The sequence below is a fragment of the Rattus rattus genome, chromosome 7 (assembly GCF_011064425.1).
Source record: "Rattus rattus isolate New Zealand chromosome 7, Rrattus_CSIRO_v1, whole genome shotgun sequence".
NCBI lineage: Eukaryota > Metazoa > Chordata > Mammalia > Rodentia > Muridae > Rattus > Rattus rattus.
The window spans coordinates 68,843,616-68,861,124 of NC_046160.1; the positions used below are offsets into that span (position 1 = coordinate 68,843,616).

A 17,509-nucleotide genomic window follows, 5' to 3' on the forward strand; every position below is an offset into this window, starting at 1 on the left:
ATACTGTATCTCCCAAATGAACATAGGTGCTGGAAGGGACTCCTCCTTTGAAGTCTAGTTGCAGACTGCGGCAGCACCACGGAAGAGAATATGGACTTTTGTTTTTAACTCTGTAAAACACTCGCCAGAGAACACGACAGACAAGAGACAGGACAAGTTTTTTTTTTTTTTTTTTGTCTACTCAATAGTGTTACCTGGCAATGACAGGAACTAAATAAGTGGTGCTAATTAGTTTCCCTGTTTCAAGTCAGCATTTTCTCTCCATCTTGTTACCAGTTATCAACCCAAAAGAGATATGTAAGGAGTTAAATTTGATTTTTCCTCTGAAAAAGGCTTCCTGTTGGCCGCAGGAAAACTCTCTATAGTGTTTAATTTATTCCTACAGTCTGCCTTTACCCATTTGATTGTTTTTATTTATAAGCATCAAATTTCATAAAAAAGTACACAGGAACTCTAAATATTTGCTTAGAAAAATTTGGTAGAAAGTTCTATTCCTGAAAATATATTTAAAAACACGAAAAGTGTAGAAAGTCAAACGCCACGAGCTGGCCACATTGACTTTGGTCTTTAGCGAGTGCTCTGAGTGATGGTGGAGGCCTGAGAAGCATGCTCCTGTTGTTGAGAACACATTCCTTACTTTTCCTGATGAGCTAAGATACCACAGAGCTATGTCACAGCTCCCAGTGTCTGAAAATACACACAGCAGAATACAATCCCAGACAGGAAGTGTGAAGAATATTTTTGTTTTATTAAATACCATGTCATCTTTTTGTCCCATTACAAATCTGTAGACACTACATGAATGATACATAATTTATACTCTGTGGTTTGTCAGGATGACATATTTACACATGCAGTTGGTATCAATCATGCTACATTTCCTTAGGAGATGCCCATGTTAAACAAAGGAGGCCGCTTATTTTCTACAGGAAATACTTCTGGGGGTGGGGGGTGCATACCAACTTGCACCTGCAGCCATTTTAGTACTAAAATATTATATTTAACTTAGACTTGCGGGTCATGTTCCCATTGCTTTTTAACAATACACATAATTTGAGCAAAAAAAGTTTTACACCCTTTTCTCCATCACCTTCTTTTTTGGTACTTAAGAAAGTACACAGACACACCAGGATAAACTGGTCAATAATAAAGGACCACAGCCTTAAAACAGAAATAGCATTTAACAGTGATGCCACCTAAAAAAGCAGAACAAAGTTGTTTGGAAGCCAAACAGAAATCAAAGTTCAGTGGTGATTTTCCTGGTTATTGACTATGTTATGTCATCATTTGCACTGCCAAGAAATGAGACACTGACTTGGGAAGAAAATGTCACCCAGTGTAATTTCAGTTGGACTCTGAGCTGCTGCATGGTCGTTAAGAGTGTGTCTGTTGTAACACAGACAGTCTGCGTGCAGTCTACGTAACAAGCAGATGTGCAGCTCTGCTCTGTGTCACGGATGCTTCCGTTAATTTGAGTTTGTAGGGCTGGGCTGTGAAGCACAGCGTGCTTGCCTAGCATGCTTGGGTGCTGGCTTCCATCCCCAGCACCGCCAAAAAAATAGTACAAACTATGTATTTATTGAATCATAAAGTTGTAATGAGGCACAATAAATAACACGAGACTATCTGTCCAATCATATTTTGGCTCAACATTCATCATGAACTTGAAGGTAACACTACTTAGACATGATTATCTAGGAACGTGAAGTATGGAATAAAACTCAACCCTCAAAATACGGCAGCTTGCAGTGTGGAAAAAAACTGAATTAAATAAATAGTCCAAATTTAAAATAGTAAGTTGAAAATTATTTTAAGTCCAGTGTTTTCTCAAATAAATGCACAGGAAGGAGTATGGCGAACACGAGGCCTGGAAGAGTTAACACTGCTGCTGAGCTGCCAGGCTGCCTGTCTCCTTAGGATTTATTGGCTGAGCCAGAGGACCGACGCAGCTTCATGGACATGCGGCTTTTGCTAGTTCGAGGAGACATGGGAGAGGCCAGGTCAGCCCCATCTACCTGTGCTGCTGTGGGAGCGTCACTGGGTGCGATCTCTGGGTAGGATCCTGCAGGAAAGAGTGAGCACATTAGTGTTCTTCAGGCTCTCACACTGTCATAACCTTTCTGCTGCTAACCTGAAGCAGGGTCCCAACCCCATGTAAGGACTTTAGAGGCTTAAAAAAAAAAAAAAAAAAAAAAAGGAAGTTCCAGACTTGATGTTCCCCAAAGCTTACTAAAACCCTGTGATCTGGTGACTCATCCCATCATGTTAAAGAAAGCACCAATCATAGTGTACTGGAAAAAGCAACTGGAAGTAAAATCTTTGGGCCTGAAAGAACAGGAAGCCAAAGCACCACTGGCATGCAGGGAAGGGCAAAGGAAGTGACAAGATCACTGACAGCTAGTGAGGATCTTCCACGACACCATATGCAGGCTCTGAACATGAAGGTCCTTAGGAGACCGTGCTAGGTGGTTAAGAAGGCTACAGAAGGAGCAGACACATTCTTGGGAGAGGGAAAAATATAGGAATTTTCATTTGAAAGCCAGTCAAAATAGACAAACTGACTTCAGAAAATGTCTTTAGACATCTGCTTTTGTGTTCATTAGCTTAGACATTTATAGCTAGCAGTAAAATTAGTAGATACAGAATTTTAAAATAGGCAAAACACATTCAAAATAGGAAAATCCTGTTTCACTTACAGGGCAGTTCTTCCAGAGCCCTTGGGCTTGGGAATAATTATGCTAGTGTTTCTACATAATGAAACACGCTTAAACTGAAGGTATTCATATTCGTAAAAGAAAAAACATGTTCAATAAGGAGTACAGATCCTACTAGGATAAATACATCCCACCCACAGAGTTCGTCAGAGTATGTGTAAAGACCGAATGGTACAATGATACTTAGGGACAAGTTCACACATCTAGGGGAAACTAACTGGTCACTTGGACCCGTGTATGGTCTGCCCAAAGTATCTTCTCTAACATCTTCCTAACTGAGATGAAGCTGGCCTATTAAATAAGCAGGAAGTATTTTTGTTCACATTTACTCTCCCCAATGATCTGAGCTGAGTCACAGCAAGTGCAGACTAGAATATTCAGAGACTAAAAGTCCACAATTCATTTAGGGAAACCTGGAACAAGCGTTTGAAAAAGCCAATCAGGAACAGTAGCTGAGCTTCCTGGTGCAGAAGAGGTGCTGCTGTGTATGTGAGAAGAGATCTTCCCTCCCAGGGCTGTTACCCTGAGGGCAGTGTCTCTAGCGGAGGTTTGGAAGAACAGAACTAGCAGTGCATGCCTGTCTGCTGTGAAGGAAGAGGTGCAGTAGCAAGCGGAGTGGAGAACAAAGGAGCAGACAGAGACAGATGTGGGGGGGGTGCAGGTGCTAGTTCCCTGAGCAATGGAGAACAGCCAGGTCTCGCTTATGAACACAGCTGGCATGCAGTGAGTTAGGGCGGGGATGCTCCACAATAGCCAATGCCACAAGGTCAGACGCCATACTTACCAACTAACAAAACAAGTTCAAAGAGGAAAGAGAACAGGAAAAAAGTCTGTGAGAGAGCCGAGAAACATCTACTGTCTCATGTGTTCACTGCACTGATACTGTCTTACAATTCAGTCACAAGATCTTTAGATAGACAGTGTGATAGGACAACAGCGATATTAAAATGTTTAAACTTCATGTAATTAAAATTAGGAATTTAAGTTCCTCGCCACACTAGCCATGTTCAAGTGCCGAGTCGCGCCTGGTTAGTTGCTCCCATCTTGGATGGAGCAGACACGTGACATTTATGTTACCATACTGAAGAGCACTGCTTTCAAGCATCCCAGTTAAGAATATTTATTCACTAATTCTTACTCCTCAAACCCAGTACTAGAAATAAAGAATCTTTGAAGAAAAACAAAGTGTTTCCCCAGCTGTTTCCACTGGCTGGAACTCTGACTCTCGAAGGCAGCGTGACAGCGAGATGCACTGTCCTTCCACCACTTTGAAGCAACAGAAAGGAAAGCTGATCTTTGGGTAGTGGGTGCATATCCCGCTTCTCTATTTATTAAAGTACATTCTTCAAAACCAGCAGTTTTCCCATGTCTTATTGTCTCACAATTTGGTCATGAGACCTCTAAATAGGCACCGTGTAATAAGGCAGGTATAGCCACACTAAAATGACTCAATTTCATGTAATTAAAATGAAATGAACTGAGGCAGGGCTGGTGTAGGTTTCATGCTTACACTCCTACAAATGACACATGTGGAACATACTCAGCCACACTCCATAACAGCTCCCAGGAGGCAGGATCTGTAAAGAGTACGGTCGCACTTGACATTTCCTATTATATTCCATTCTCCTTAATTACTGATTTACACATATGAGTCATGAAGGCATTACTGAGTTATTTCTATCATTCTGTATCTTCCAGGGTAGCTTAAACCATCCCCAGGGCTCCTATGTCCATGCACTAGCCCTGTGTCTCCACAGACTATGTCTACATTTGACTGCACAAGTTGGTATACACGGCATGCATGCTGATCACAATAAATACCACACATGGTACTGTGAGATGACTTTGGGAGGCCCCACACACATTTCAAATGGAAACATACATTTTTTTTTAAATTTATTTTAGTTTGGTCTGTATTATTTGCTGACAAACATGACCACTTTAAAACTTCCTAAAGTTATTGGCTAACAAAGTTATTTCAAAGTTAAAATACTGTAACTTTGAAAGTATCTTCAATTATACAAACCACAATGGGAATGTGTTAGCATGGGGTTAGGGGCTTCTGCTCTCTTGCTTTATTATAATAACAATTATATATTTACATCTATTATCTCTCTCTCTCTCTCTCTCTCTCTCTCTCTCTCTCTCTCTCGTACATGTGGATGTCTTGATGCATGTGTGAAAGTCAGAAGGTAGCTTGTGAGAGTCAATTTTCTATCTCTACCATATGGTTGTCTGGCTTGGTGGCAAGCACCTTATCTGCTGAGCCATTTTGCCGCACATCTCTTGCTTTACTAGTCATTTACTTGAGCAAGCTGACTGAGGTCATTTTCTTATTTGTGAAATGGAAACAACAGCAGTTACCTTGTTAAGTGTGTAGCAAAGAGCCTGGCTTGTAACAGGTACAACAGTAAGTATGGCTACAGAAAAAGCTCCCAGAGTAAATAGGAGACTTTGAATAGAACAGATGAGGGTTTGGAAGGAAGAGTAGAAACTAGAGATATTGTTTGGAGATAATGATTACCTATAAAATATAATCACCCCGAGGTGGAGAATATCTGTAACCTATATTTAGGTTTACCTTCTAGAAATCTTAGGTTATTGGTTTTTAATGTTGTTTATAGAGTCAATGATTAAGACTACATAGACTCAGCCCCAAACTGTCAAAAAGGAAGCAACACAGGATTCAAAACAAACTGTACAGAAATACAGACAAACAAATGGTTTTATTTTAAGCCATTGAAAACCTATTACTGTAGATCTGAATAAACCAGGCTGGGCGTCTTGTATTTTACCTCTTGACAATGAGAAAACTGGTATAGCACAGATGGATTTGACTTCATGTGGTATAAATGTCAGGACTACAATCTAAAGCCAGACCAATCTCATTTCAAAACCTACATTCTCCCTAGCAACCCTAAAACTCTTCTTAAAGGACTTTCAGGAGAAAAGGTGGAGCCCCACAAACAGTTTCTGAGCTGCAGACATGAGGGTGTTAAGGACCTCCTCCCTCCCTCTCCTTGTCTTAGGTGGAACAGCAAGGGCTGGAAGCAGGTGAGTGTGACGGGAGAGCATGGGCTCTGAAGGCAGGCAGGGTCAGGATGGCGCTGACCTCACCTCCTGTTGGGGGGCCTGGTATCATTTCTTTCTCCTTTTAAAAAACCATAGATGGGGTTGGGGATTTAGCTCAGTGGTAGAGCGCTTGCCTAGCAATCGCAAGGCCCTGGGTTCGGGCCCCAGCTCCGGAAAAAAAAAAAAAAAAAAGAAAATCCCATAGACATGCTGTTAAGACTGAATGAAAAGTGTCCACATGTTGCAGTAGACAATGTCCCACACTAAGTCTTTATTATTTTTATCACAAAAATATTCCAAATGAATGTTCTATATGAAAACTGAACGCAGTAATTATTTCCACAAATTATGTTACTTAAGTCAGTTTTATCTACTGGTCAATAACATAAAAGCCACATTTCCAAGCTCAAGACACTGAACAGAACGTATTTGCCTGTCTACAAGTTCAGACTAATCTACTGACACATAAATTTGAGCAGGAATCTGATTTTCATATTGGTACTTGGAAATATTGCTTAGGTATCTTCTGAAGGAGCTAAAATCTTATCTTTTAGATTATTTCAATGTCTAGGAGGAAAGTTTAAAATATTATTTAAAAGACATTGAGCTCAAAGTACCTAAACCATTGTCTAATTCTGATGACACATCCTCCTTAAAGATTCAGAACGGCAGATGGACAGCCACACATCCTAACCTGTCTACACACGGTGACTCCTAGCATGAGAAATCACAGCAAGACTGAGATTAGAATGAGGGCAGCTGCGTGCCACTCTAGGTTTTCACAGTCACTCTAAGTTATTTCTGATTTTGATGACATAATTTATTTGGATAATTATATCTTAGAATTTATTAATTTTATAATTAAATAATTCTTATAATTTTTCTCTAGATAAAAATCTGTATCATAGAGTTTTTAAAAATAATTATAAGTGGTGTGTACATACAGATATATCTATATGTACACATTATACATGTAGATAATAAAGTTATCAGTCAACTCCTTAATTGTTAAAGAGTTCAATAGCTAAGCTGTTGAAAACAACCCAAAAGAAGGTAGCAACAGAGGCTTACAAGTAATTTCAGATATACTACCCACTAGTTACGGTTGATATAATAAAAAATACCTAGTACCAGAATAACTATGAGTGTATTTTTAATGCAGAAATTGAGAAAGCAAACTAAGTATTTATTGTGTACACAGCAAAGTAGAATTATGTTCCTTAAATGCACTTCATAATTTTTATTATAAAAATCCCCAGGACAGTATTGAAAAAACAAGCTAACACTAGGGTAAAATATGAATATTTTAAAACTATCTCTGTAATCTGGCCAGGGACAAGAATGATTTTATTTTCAAGTTTACAGCTAGAAGAAATGTATTGTGCATATATAACTTTGATATTTTTCACATTCATGTCTGACAAAGATAAAACAATTTTTCCTGTAACTTTTTTAAAAAAAAAGTAAAGGTCAAGAAAAATTTAATAACATTTTAATGTAGTTATGGAAGATCAACACTGTGTGACATCACAGTATTTCCCTCAATGACCTTAGGGATGAAAATAATTTCCCTTAAGTTATCAGTCTAGTGTCACAGACAGTACATTTTGAGAAAATACGGTTATAAAATTTATGGATCAATTATGGTACACTGAAATCTTTCATATCTATCTGAATAAAGTTACATGAAAAATCTTTTTAGATTTAAATGTCATCACTATTAGCAGATACTGTTAACCAGGAAGTTTTACATGAACAGGATTATGTAAACATACACACACACTTTTTTCCCCATTTAGGGCACGAGCTCAGCCAGGGTTCTGAGTCTGGTAAACACACATTCTACCACTGGGCTATTCTTTCAGTCCCTGATGAATACAGTTTTCAGTAATGCCTCATTGAGTCTAGATAAAGTATATTACAGGGTTGGCTACAAGGAATATAATCTGTAGACTATCATTTTTTTAAAACTTAATTTCAAGGTTACTGCTATCGACTAGTATTGTTTTATATATCTATATATACACACACAGATACATACATACACATACATACATACACACACATACATACACAAAGGACATCTAAAGTTGATTCTCAATTGCAATAACCCATTTCCTGAATGGGACAAACAAACTTTATGATTAAAAATGAATTTAGTCATGAGTGCTGGTTGGTGCAAGTCTAGTGGTAAGAAGAGTTTTAAAAGCTAACCTGGGCTATACAGTAAGATTGTGTCTAAAAAAAAGAAAGAAAGAATGAAACAGCAAACATTATACTATGTCAGTTCTGCAAAGTAACAGTCAGGTCCAAATCACTATGTGGCTTGTTTCACAGTTTCTCATTTTGACTCAAAGTTTAAAAGATAGTTTTCTATAAGAGGTGAAATATGACAGAAAAGGAAGTGAAATAAATGCAAGAAAAAATTATTCTTCAGATACTATGTTTTGTGACTATAGTTTTTTTATTGTATTAAACTGAGCACCATTCTGATAAAAATTTGTCATAACTATTAAAGTCTGCAATGATGTGCTCAGCAATATGGCTCTACGTAATTCAGAGCTAGACACCTTTTGTAAAAGCAGAGCGCATTTCTTTGATGGTCCTAAAGGCAGAGACAATTTTAAAAGTTAACTAAAAAAGTATAACACATTATTAGGTCCATGTTTAAATTTACATTTTTATTTCTGTTTGGATAATAGTCACATCAAGTATCTTGTTGAATAAATTTGTAAGAACACTGATACATTAAAAATGAGGCCAGCAGAGCTTTGGAAGGCTGAGTTAATGACATCCTGTGATAACAACATCCTGTGCTAATGTCTCTGAAGCTCAAAAAATACTTACTTTCTATGTGTGTATCTGCTAAATGTGCAGGAAAAAACACAGAATGGAAAGAACATTTTAAGATGACAAGTACTAAAGCCTTTTGCTGGAGAGTAACAATAGAAACAGAACAGGATTTGTACACAGAAGCAGAGAGCAAGCCCAGTGTGACCTATCAATATTTTTGGCTCATAGAACTTGTGGCTGCGAATGTTATCATTCCTGTCTCTTTAACATAGCCTCACATCGTATGAGATGCTCTCTGTGACTGACAGTGACAGAGCCCAGGTAGACACTGTGCTGCTTATTAATCTACCTTTGATATTCTTCTTTCACCTTTTTATCTTAATGCAAAACTGATTTAATAGTTTTATATAGTGTCCATCTATGAAAGTGAATCTTAAACTTTTTAATCTTATTTCAAAAGATTTAACCCAGAATTATATATTTTCTCTTTGCTAGGTCTTTCATATTATTATTAGTTCTTTGGTAAAATTATTTTTCTGATAGAAAATTAATTATTACTGGTATGAAAGTTTTAATTTCATTACTCAACTGAGAATTATATTTTTATTTAAAAATAGATTAGGTTAAAATGTGTTATGAATTTAAATTTATCTGATATAAAAAATGTGTTTGATGTAAGAAGAATTAGAAGTAGTTACTATGGCCAAGTTCCTAGTGTGTTCTTTATGCTACCCTTGGGCACCACAACACTCAGCGCTGGGTTTTAGGGGTTTAGTACAGTGCAAGGCACACAGACAAAACCCACAGGTGAGTTCAGATATCTAGTAACAATAGAATGTTCTGGGAAAGTACAAAGACACATGGTGTCAGTTCCATGGAGCTACTTTCATGCTGAGAAACAAACAAACAAACAAAGTCAACAACAAGGTGTAACTGATTTTAGTCAAGGAGCCCTATCATTAGTTACTTTATCCCCAAACCGTGTTAGTGTTTCATGCAGACCTGGGTTAGTTAGTACAATTCTGGGGAAAAAATTTAGTGATAATTTTTGAAATGTTTAGTATGAACCAGGGCAGTGTTAAGTTTTCTTACTGTCTGAGTTACAAGCACAGAACCTGCTAACTCTAGAATAGGAGATGGGAGAAGGACAGAAGTTTCGGTTGACACTTTGTCTTACCTTCAGATAAACAGAACTGACACTTAATGATCTAAAGAGGGAAAATAAAATAAATGAAACAATCATAAGGAGTGCACGATATTACAGAAAGGAAGGCCATGAGTCATTTTTATTGCTGATTTCCTTAAAATTAGTTAAATGTATTAATGCAGTACCCTCTTAAAGTCTTCGAATATTATAACATAATTTGCTGTACTAAATGCTTTTAATCTAGACTGGTTTAGCTTTACTTGTAAACTTAGAGATGATGACACTGTATTTTTGGCCATAAAATTTGATCCTCTGAAGTTGAGAGTTCTTTCTGCAGATACTTCAGATTCTCATGAAAAGCAGGAGCCAGGGACTGTGGTTAGATATGGGTCATGCACTTTGATGAAGATTACTGGATATTTAAGGAACCACATTTACATAAAAGGAAACAATGAAATTTACAGGCCAAACTCAGTCATGAATAATATATTTCAATGACCTGGATTTTATTCAACCATGATTGAGAAGAAAAGGGTATTGCATTTTGGGTTTGTGACAAGTGATCAACACTCTCTTTTATTCTTACCTGCATCAGCAGGGAAATGATGGTAGGGAGCTGGAGAGAAAACCTGGGCTGCAAAGTCTTCAAATGTCGTTGGCTCTAAGTGGTGCTGGACAATTGTCTGCAGGTACCGTGCTCTCTCCTCGTAGCTGATTTCCTCTGTTAAGGATGGACTGAGAGGCGCTGGACATTGTGAACAAGCACGTTTTGGTTTTGAGAAGACCACAATAGTGCATCACTAGTGAATTGTTCTCTGTTCTTATACATGACTACAAGTGCTACCTTTTAAAGTATAAAGATGTATTTCTTAATGGAAGTTTATTTCTTTTTACTCCATGTCAAATAATAGTTTAACAGAAAGTTTACTAGAGAATAATTATAATACTGATTTATTATTAGAATAGTTTGAGAAAAGATTCAACTGTTAGCTGGTCAGTCTGGCACATCTTATCTTGTTAATCAACTTTCATCTGCAGATTTACTCTCAAAAGCCATTCAATAAAATCATACTGCTGCCTAGAATGCTTTGTCCCAAATTTCCTTTTTTTATTTGTAAAGGCTTACTGTGAAATTCCTGCATATCTTCTTCATTTTTAAAAATCCCTGTATTTTCTCAACAATTGTTCTCATTTTGAATGGAAGACTACTGTTGCTATAATCCTCAAATAACTCCATGCAGTTAAGATAAATGCATAGCTGAATCTGTGTGTCAGGAAAAAATACCCCATCAATTACAACACTGAAACGAGCAGGAATATTTGCAAAGAGTCCACAGGACTCCTCAGTACTGTCCAACAAAGCATCTCCAGGGCCCTGACACTGACAGAGAGAGACTGTACTTCCCTCTCAGCACAGACTATTCCCTGATACTATTGACAAGCAACCAGTACCTTGACGTGTTGTTGCTTTTGAACAACCCACTCCAGGCTCCCTGTTTCTGCAGTCTGATTGTGCTGTTAGCATAGAAAGGGCAAGAAAGGGAGAGAATATTTCTGTTGTTCGTGAAAGCAACTATGGAAATGGCTGTCAAAATGTAGAGCAGCAGGCAGCGGCAGACAATTATCAGGAAAAAGCACATGCCGACTCCGTGTCGTATAGTTCCTGAACTGAGAAACCACCTAACGTTTCTTCTTGAGGTTTTAAGTTTTCCTGCTGTACTTGGTGTGCAATGTTGACATTTAAACAAAGACAATGAAAAGAGGACAGCAAAAATTCACCCATTGGTTTTACTTTTTTCATTGATTTTTCCCAAAAGCCATTTTAGTCTTTCCATCTTAAAATTTGTTACTTTCTTTTAAAATTACAATTCAGTATTTCAGTTCTATAATTCTAGGAATTATAACTCAAACTAGGAAAATCATTTGGAAGATAATTTAAACTGATAATTCAATGGGTGATACCATGGTCAGTTACATTCACAGACGTTTATTAAGAGGTGGCAAAAAAGCCTGCTAGTCAAGAGGTGAGATGGAGTACCCACTGGGACTTGACGTTGAAGGGTCACTTGCCTTTTAATGGCCTGTATACTATTTTCTTGGATTACAATTTATGTTTTTGCATCAAATATTGAAATAACCTGGACTCTACTTCGTTATAATTTTCAATTCTGTACACTGTGGTTGAACTCCAAAAGAATTTTACTTCTGAAATACACAGCAACAGGATAAGATGTTGTATTAAAATGACTGGTGGTGAAGAAGAATTTTATGGAAGGGCAGCAGACATTTCTGAGGCAAATTTACCATAAAGAACTAAAATACACATTTAAAAAGAAGACAGACGGTTCTGAGGGAAGAGGATGAAACCGACGGCTCGATCTAAATAATACCACATATCTCACAACTTGTTGGGAAGTACTTTTTTCATTGGGGGAGATTCACAGCTGCCGAATTTTCTGCAGTTAATAGAGTCCTTTGATTCACAGCAGTGCCCCTTGTACAAAAAATACTGGCCTTTGTGTATTACCAGAAACTAATTTTCTATTTGGCTGAAAAGGGAAAAATGGGGTTATTGCTTCTCCCTCCTACAGAGCTTTTCATTATGCCTGATGCACTCAACTTCTAAGCTCTTCTGAGAAAAAAAATAACTGAAGAGGCAAGAGGTAGAAAAGTGAGCTTGTTAGCACATTAGAAGTGAAGTATCTTGGTGGGCCCTAGAGATTCCCAGTGGTGTGTTAACTTATCACTCTATGCATGCTGGCACTGATAGTCTCCCAATTGATCACTCTCTTTTCGCACCAAAGGGCTGCCAGGAAGCAAAGGCTGAAGGCCCACAGGAGAACAGTCTGCTATCAAAACAAGCTGTTTTTAAAAGTCTGCCTGAATGGGTAAAATGCTTCATGAAAAGTAGGGTGGAGACACCTACCTGCTCTGAAAATGCTCTACTTTCAGACGGCCTACAAATGAAATATTTTACTTTATCTTATTACATTTAGAGTTTACATTAAAAAACTAGGCAGAAAAAAAGCAAATGCTAATGTTTTTAAAACAAGGAGGATAGTTCCAAAGTGCCAAATTCATCAAAGCAAAAAAAAAAAAAAAAAAAAAGAATTGGGTAAATAATGTTGAGGGGTGACCTACTGTGCTATATAAAAGGCTTCTGAACGGAAGAAACTTTAGACCATAGCACACAGTCCTGTAAAAGGAAGGTTTTTCAGACAGGTAACGTTTTAACTTTATATAAAATATACAATATATCTAATAAAATATTAATAACTCTTCATTAATGAAAATAGGCATCTTTAATTTTGAGATGTGTAAGCCTACATGAGTGAGTGAGTTCTTAAATGGGAAGCTGCTGCTACATTAGCACAGGCTAACACCTCAATTTTTCTTTTCTGTGGGTTAGCCTCAGAAAGTACTGTTAGCTTGGTGAATGCCTTCTAAAAGCAGATGTTCTTTAAAGTTTCTTCAAGTTGATGATAGCTCAATTAGATAATGTAAAGACGAACCAACCCAATCTACGAACATACATACAATACCCCTTCACGAGCTTTGGATGAGAAAACACGAGTAGGAGCTATGGGGAACTTCCACAGTCCTGGACCACAGCAAAGGCACTTTTCACTCTGTGATGACTCTGGAGCTCTGAAGGGTAACCTTCGCTAGCACCTGCAGGAGTAACTGGAGTCTAAAGCGGCCGAAGCCTGCACCTCTTCCTCCTGGAAGGTCAGACTCTAAAGAGGCTGCTCTCTAGGGAAGAGTTAGTGGGGCCTTTAAATTGAGCAGCATACACAAACTCAATGCGTAGGAAAAAGAGAACAAGCAGCTACATTTCTACCATGAGTGAGTGCTGTCAATAGCATTAAAATTAAAATAATGAAATGAGTAAGATGAAAAAAGGGGAACTAAGAAAAATTCAGAACTAAATTTTAATTTAAAGTGCAGATCTCAGTTGAATTCATAGAAGTCTTTGTTGTAAATTTTAAGACATTTCAAGGTAAAATTAGCTTTAAAAATTTGGGCTGGTACAAATCTTTAATACAGAAATGGCCTATCAAACTTACCTCTACCCCACACACATTCATACATCCCCACACCCCATCCACTCACACAGACACACACACACACAGACACACACAGACACACACAGACACACACAGACACACCTACCCTCCCCACCCACACAGGTGCTGTAATCATAGCAATATAATTATCCACTAATCCTCTGTCCTTGTATTTTCTGCAAAGCAGACAAGGGGAAGGGATATTACAATTCTGAAAATAATGAAGGGCACTACACATGTTCTGTCACAAAGAAATAGTTTAAAGCTAAGCTGAACTTCATTAGGTTTACATTAGTAGACCTTTTTGAGTAATTGCTTTTAATTTTAAATTTCAAGACAGGCTGTTAAGAAAATGAGCCCAATTTTACCCTGGCCCTAGAAAGAGAAGTATGAATTCGCCTTTCTGCAGTTTATAGGACAGCGCCATCTGCTCCTACTCACTTTATTAGGGCTTTGAAGAATATAAACACACTGTAGCCCCAAAGCCCCGTATATATGTTCTGAGAATTATCTATTTTCATTGCTACAGAGCTACAAATTCTGTTACACATTTCTTGAACTTAAACTTTATTTAAAAGTATGCCCAATACTTTTATGAAGGACAATGACGTTTGCAATATATCCAAATGTAAGGACTATAACTGTACAAATAGCTTTAATGAGATTTTAGAAACTGTAAATCTCAAAGTAATTCTTCATCTATTCTTCTGGACAAACTTTGCTCTCCTGTCAGCAATGTAACTAATATAACCAATATAGCCAATATATTATTTTTGTCTAGTTTAAGGTTAGGTACACACCTTTGTAAACGGTAGGTGCTATTTTACACCCCCCCTCCTTTTTTTCCTCTCTGTTTCTATCCTGTCCAAGCTAACAATGAGCACAGGATCTGCTGGAATTGCAGGCGCACGGCTTGCCCTGCTCTAAGAAACGTTTTCAACGCCGAGGGAGAAAATACATCTCTGTTGCCAGATTTGCTTGCACATCCCTGCAATCCTAGCACTTAGAAAGCTGAGGCAAGAAGGTCTTAATTTCTAGGCTAGTTTGGGCCACAAAGTGAGCATCCACCCATCTAAAATGTACCTATATTCATGTGTCAGATTGCAATTCTGTTTCTTATTGTGGCCTGTACAGAGGGCTTTTTGATTTATTCTGACATAAGAAAACTGAACATGAAGAAAAATGCTAAGCAGTAAATATTTTCATTTTATTAAACTGCAAGGAGATTAGACTAAAACGGAGACTTGGTCTTAAAGAAATTACAACCTTAAGTCTCTACATTTTTTCTTTTTTTTCTTTTCTTTTTTTCGGAGCTGGGGACCGAACCCAGGGCCCAAGCGCTCTACCACTGAGCTAAATCCCCAACACCTAAACGTTTTTTCTTAATCTTATAATTTTATTTATTTATTTTTTTGGTTTTTTTTTTTTTTTTTTTTTCCCGGGAGTTGGGGACCGAACCCAGGGCCTTGCGCTTCCTAGGCAAGCGCTCCATCACTGAGCTAAATCCCCAACCCCAATCTTATAATTTTAAACTGCTTCTACCATGAGAAATAAGAATGCTTTCACTTTTTTTTCTTTTTCTTTTTTTTCTTTTTGTGATACGGTTTCTCCTTTACATATCTCTGGCTGTCCTAGAACTTGCTGTGTAGGTCAGGCTGGCCACCAACCCAGAGGTCCACCTGTGTCTGCCTCTCAAGTGCCTGGATTAAAGGATTGCACCACCATGCCCAGCCTCATTTTTAGTTTTGTGATCACTGATCCCAAGGCATGATCCAGTAGGTTGTACATTTAGCTAGCATGTAATTTATGATTAAACTAAAAGAAAAAGGAAAGTTTTCATGCATATACATTTTAAGATATAACATATAAGAATAAAACATAATTAATAAGTGCTAATAAAATTATAACTGTAAATAAGTATTAAATATTTTTACTATTACTTATTTTTCTTTTAAGTTTAAACTTATCTCCTAACTACAGAGGAAAAACCACTTCACCCTAAAGATGGTTTCTTTTGAAGTATGCCTGAAGTTTTGGAATCTGTTATCAATGGCAGCTTTAGGGAGGGTGTAAAGCCTATCAGGAAATGCTGGCTCCCTTAGAAGAGTGCGTTTTCCACTCAGCCTGTGACTTTCCTATAGCTTTGGGGATTAGAGGTTCCTTGTCTCTTCTCTGTATTCGAGATTCCAAGAATACTATCACAGGGAGAATTCTGACAGAAACCATTATTTTGAAATTTTGACTACTGAATGAACATTTGTATTGGAGAGTGTTATTTAAATTGTACTTTGAATTGTAATTTAAGTGACTGTAAATTGAGTACTACTTAAATTATTAGAACCAACTGGTCAATGCTATTTTAAGATAGCTTCGAAAGTTGTGTTTGGTACTGAAACTACAAAGATAAAAATGCATGGCCTCTGCCTCTGCTCCCAAGACATCAGTCTCTCCACCTGTCTAATCACTAAATGAACAACTAAAATATACCATAAACATCCACAGAGCTTCTAGTCTTCAAAGTACAGCAGTAACACTGAAGTGCCACCAGAGTCAGGGACAGAGAAGACTCCTTCTCTCCTTTCCTCTGTTTTTTGAGACAGGGCTTTAAATAGTCCAGAGGGGCCTAAAACTCAACGTGCAGCCAAAGATGATCTTGAATTCATTTTCCTGACTCCATCCTCCAAGGGCTGGGATGGTCAGTGTGAGTTACCGACCCTGCTAGAGACTATTTAAGAGAGCCAGAGTAAGCCAGTAGAGATTCTATAGAGACAGGGATGGGAAAGCTACCAACACCAAACTCTCTTCTCTCTCTCCCTCTCCCTTTCTCCTCTGTCTCTCTCGGGGGGGGGGGGGTGGGGTGGGTTGAAAACCATTTAGATAAAGATGACCTTCAACTTATAATGGGGGTTACTTCCCAATAAAACTACTGCATGTAAAAAATAAGTTAAAACGTTATTGACAAGTCTACTGATACCCAGTTAGAACATGGTTGTCTACCTCCATTATCATGTGGATGGGTAGAAGGGCCAGGAAACTAGAGCAATGCTGAAGCAAAGGATTAGACGGTCTAGAGGGTCAGAGACCCAAGTGCAGCTTCTGTCGCACATGCTGCTTCCTACACAAGGCAACGGCAGGAAGTTGAACCAAAATAAACTCAGGAGCTACCTGCTTCTGTTGTTCTTTTGGCTTTTGTTTTGTTTTCTTTAATGTTTCTGGAGACAGAATCTTGTTTTGGAGCGCAGGCTGGCCTGACACTCGCCATCCTCCTGCCTCAGCCTCTAAGTGCTTGGGATTCAGGCATCTGTCACATGCCTGATTATGTCCCCCTCTTCAACCCCAACCAGAAAAATGTTTATTCAGCATTAAGTCTTGCCTGGAGGAGGAGTACTGCAATTTGAACAAAAACAAAGTTTCTGCTGAGCCAAACTGGGACTAGAAACTTGGTCTTTTAGTTAATACCTCAGTATCCTTTATATATAATTTTATTGTGTATTTTGTGGAGGATTAAAAAAAAAAAAAGATGGCATGAGGCATGTTATCCAAAAGCTGGTCAAGACAACAAACTCTAATTCTAAATTCTAAACCTGGAAAGTTTTAAAAAAATACATTTATATTACTACACCATAATTATTGCATTTTAAATATATGTCGTAGTAAAAAAAGGTTCTTATTTATCTTAAAAAATGAGAAAAGAATTCAAATGATATTTAACATTT

The 17,509-nt window shown here is 37.8% G+C and overlaps 1 protein-coding gene across 11 annotated transcripts in view; it reads right to left on the reverse strand.

Moving 5' to 3' along the window:
- Window positions 1-727: 727 nt before the first annotated feature.
- Window positions 728-17,509, reverse strand: part of Ralgapa1 (Ral GTPase activating protein catalytic subunit alpha 1) — a 356,627-nt gene continuing 339,845 nt past the window's right edge. For 4 of the 11 annotated variants that reach the window (XM_032907763.1, XM_032907759.1, XM_032907762.1 and 1 more), the window contains 3 exons: window positions 10,313-10,437; window positions 3,499-3,501; window positions 728-2,062 (listed from right to left, as the gene is read on the reverse strand). In XM_032907763.1, the coding sequence (XP_032763654.1) occupies window positions 1,914-2,062; window positions 3,499-3,501; window positions 10,313-10,437 (277 nt within the window). In that variant the 3' untranslated portion in view covers window positions 728-1,913. Of the gene's footprint in view, window positions 2,063-3,498; window positions 3,545-9,756; window positions 9,788-10,312; window positions 10,438-17,509 lie in introns of all 11 variants that reach the window. The other 7 variants (XM_032907765.1, XM_032907761.1, XM_032907764.1 and 4 more) reach the window with 5 other exon arrangements.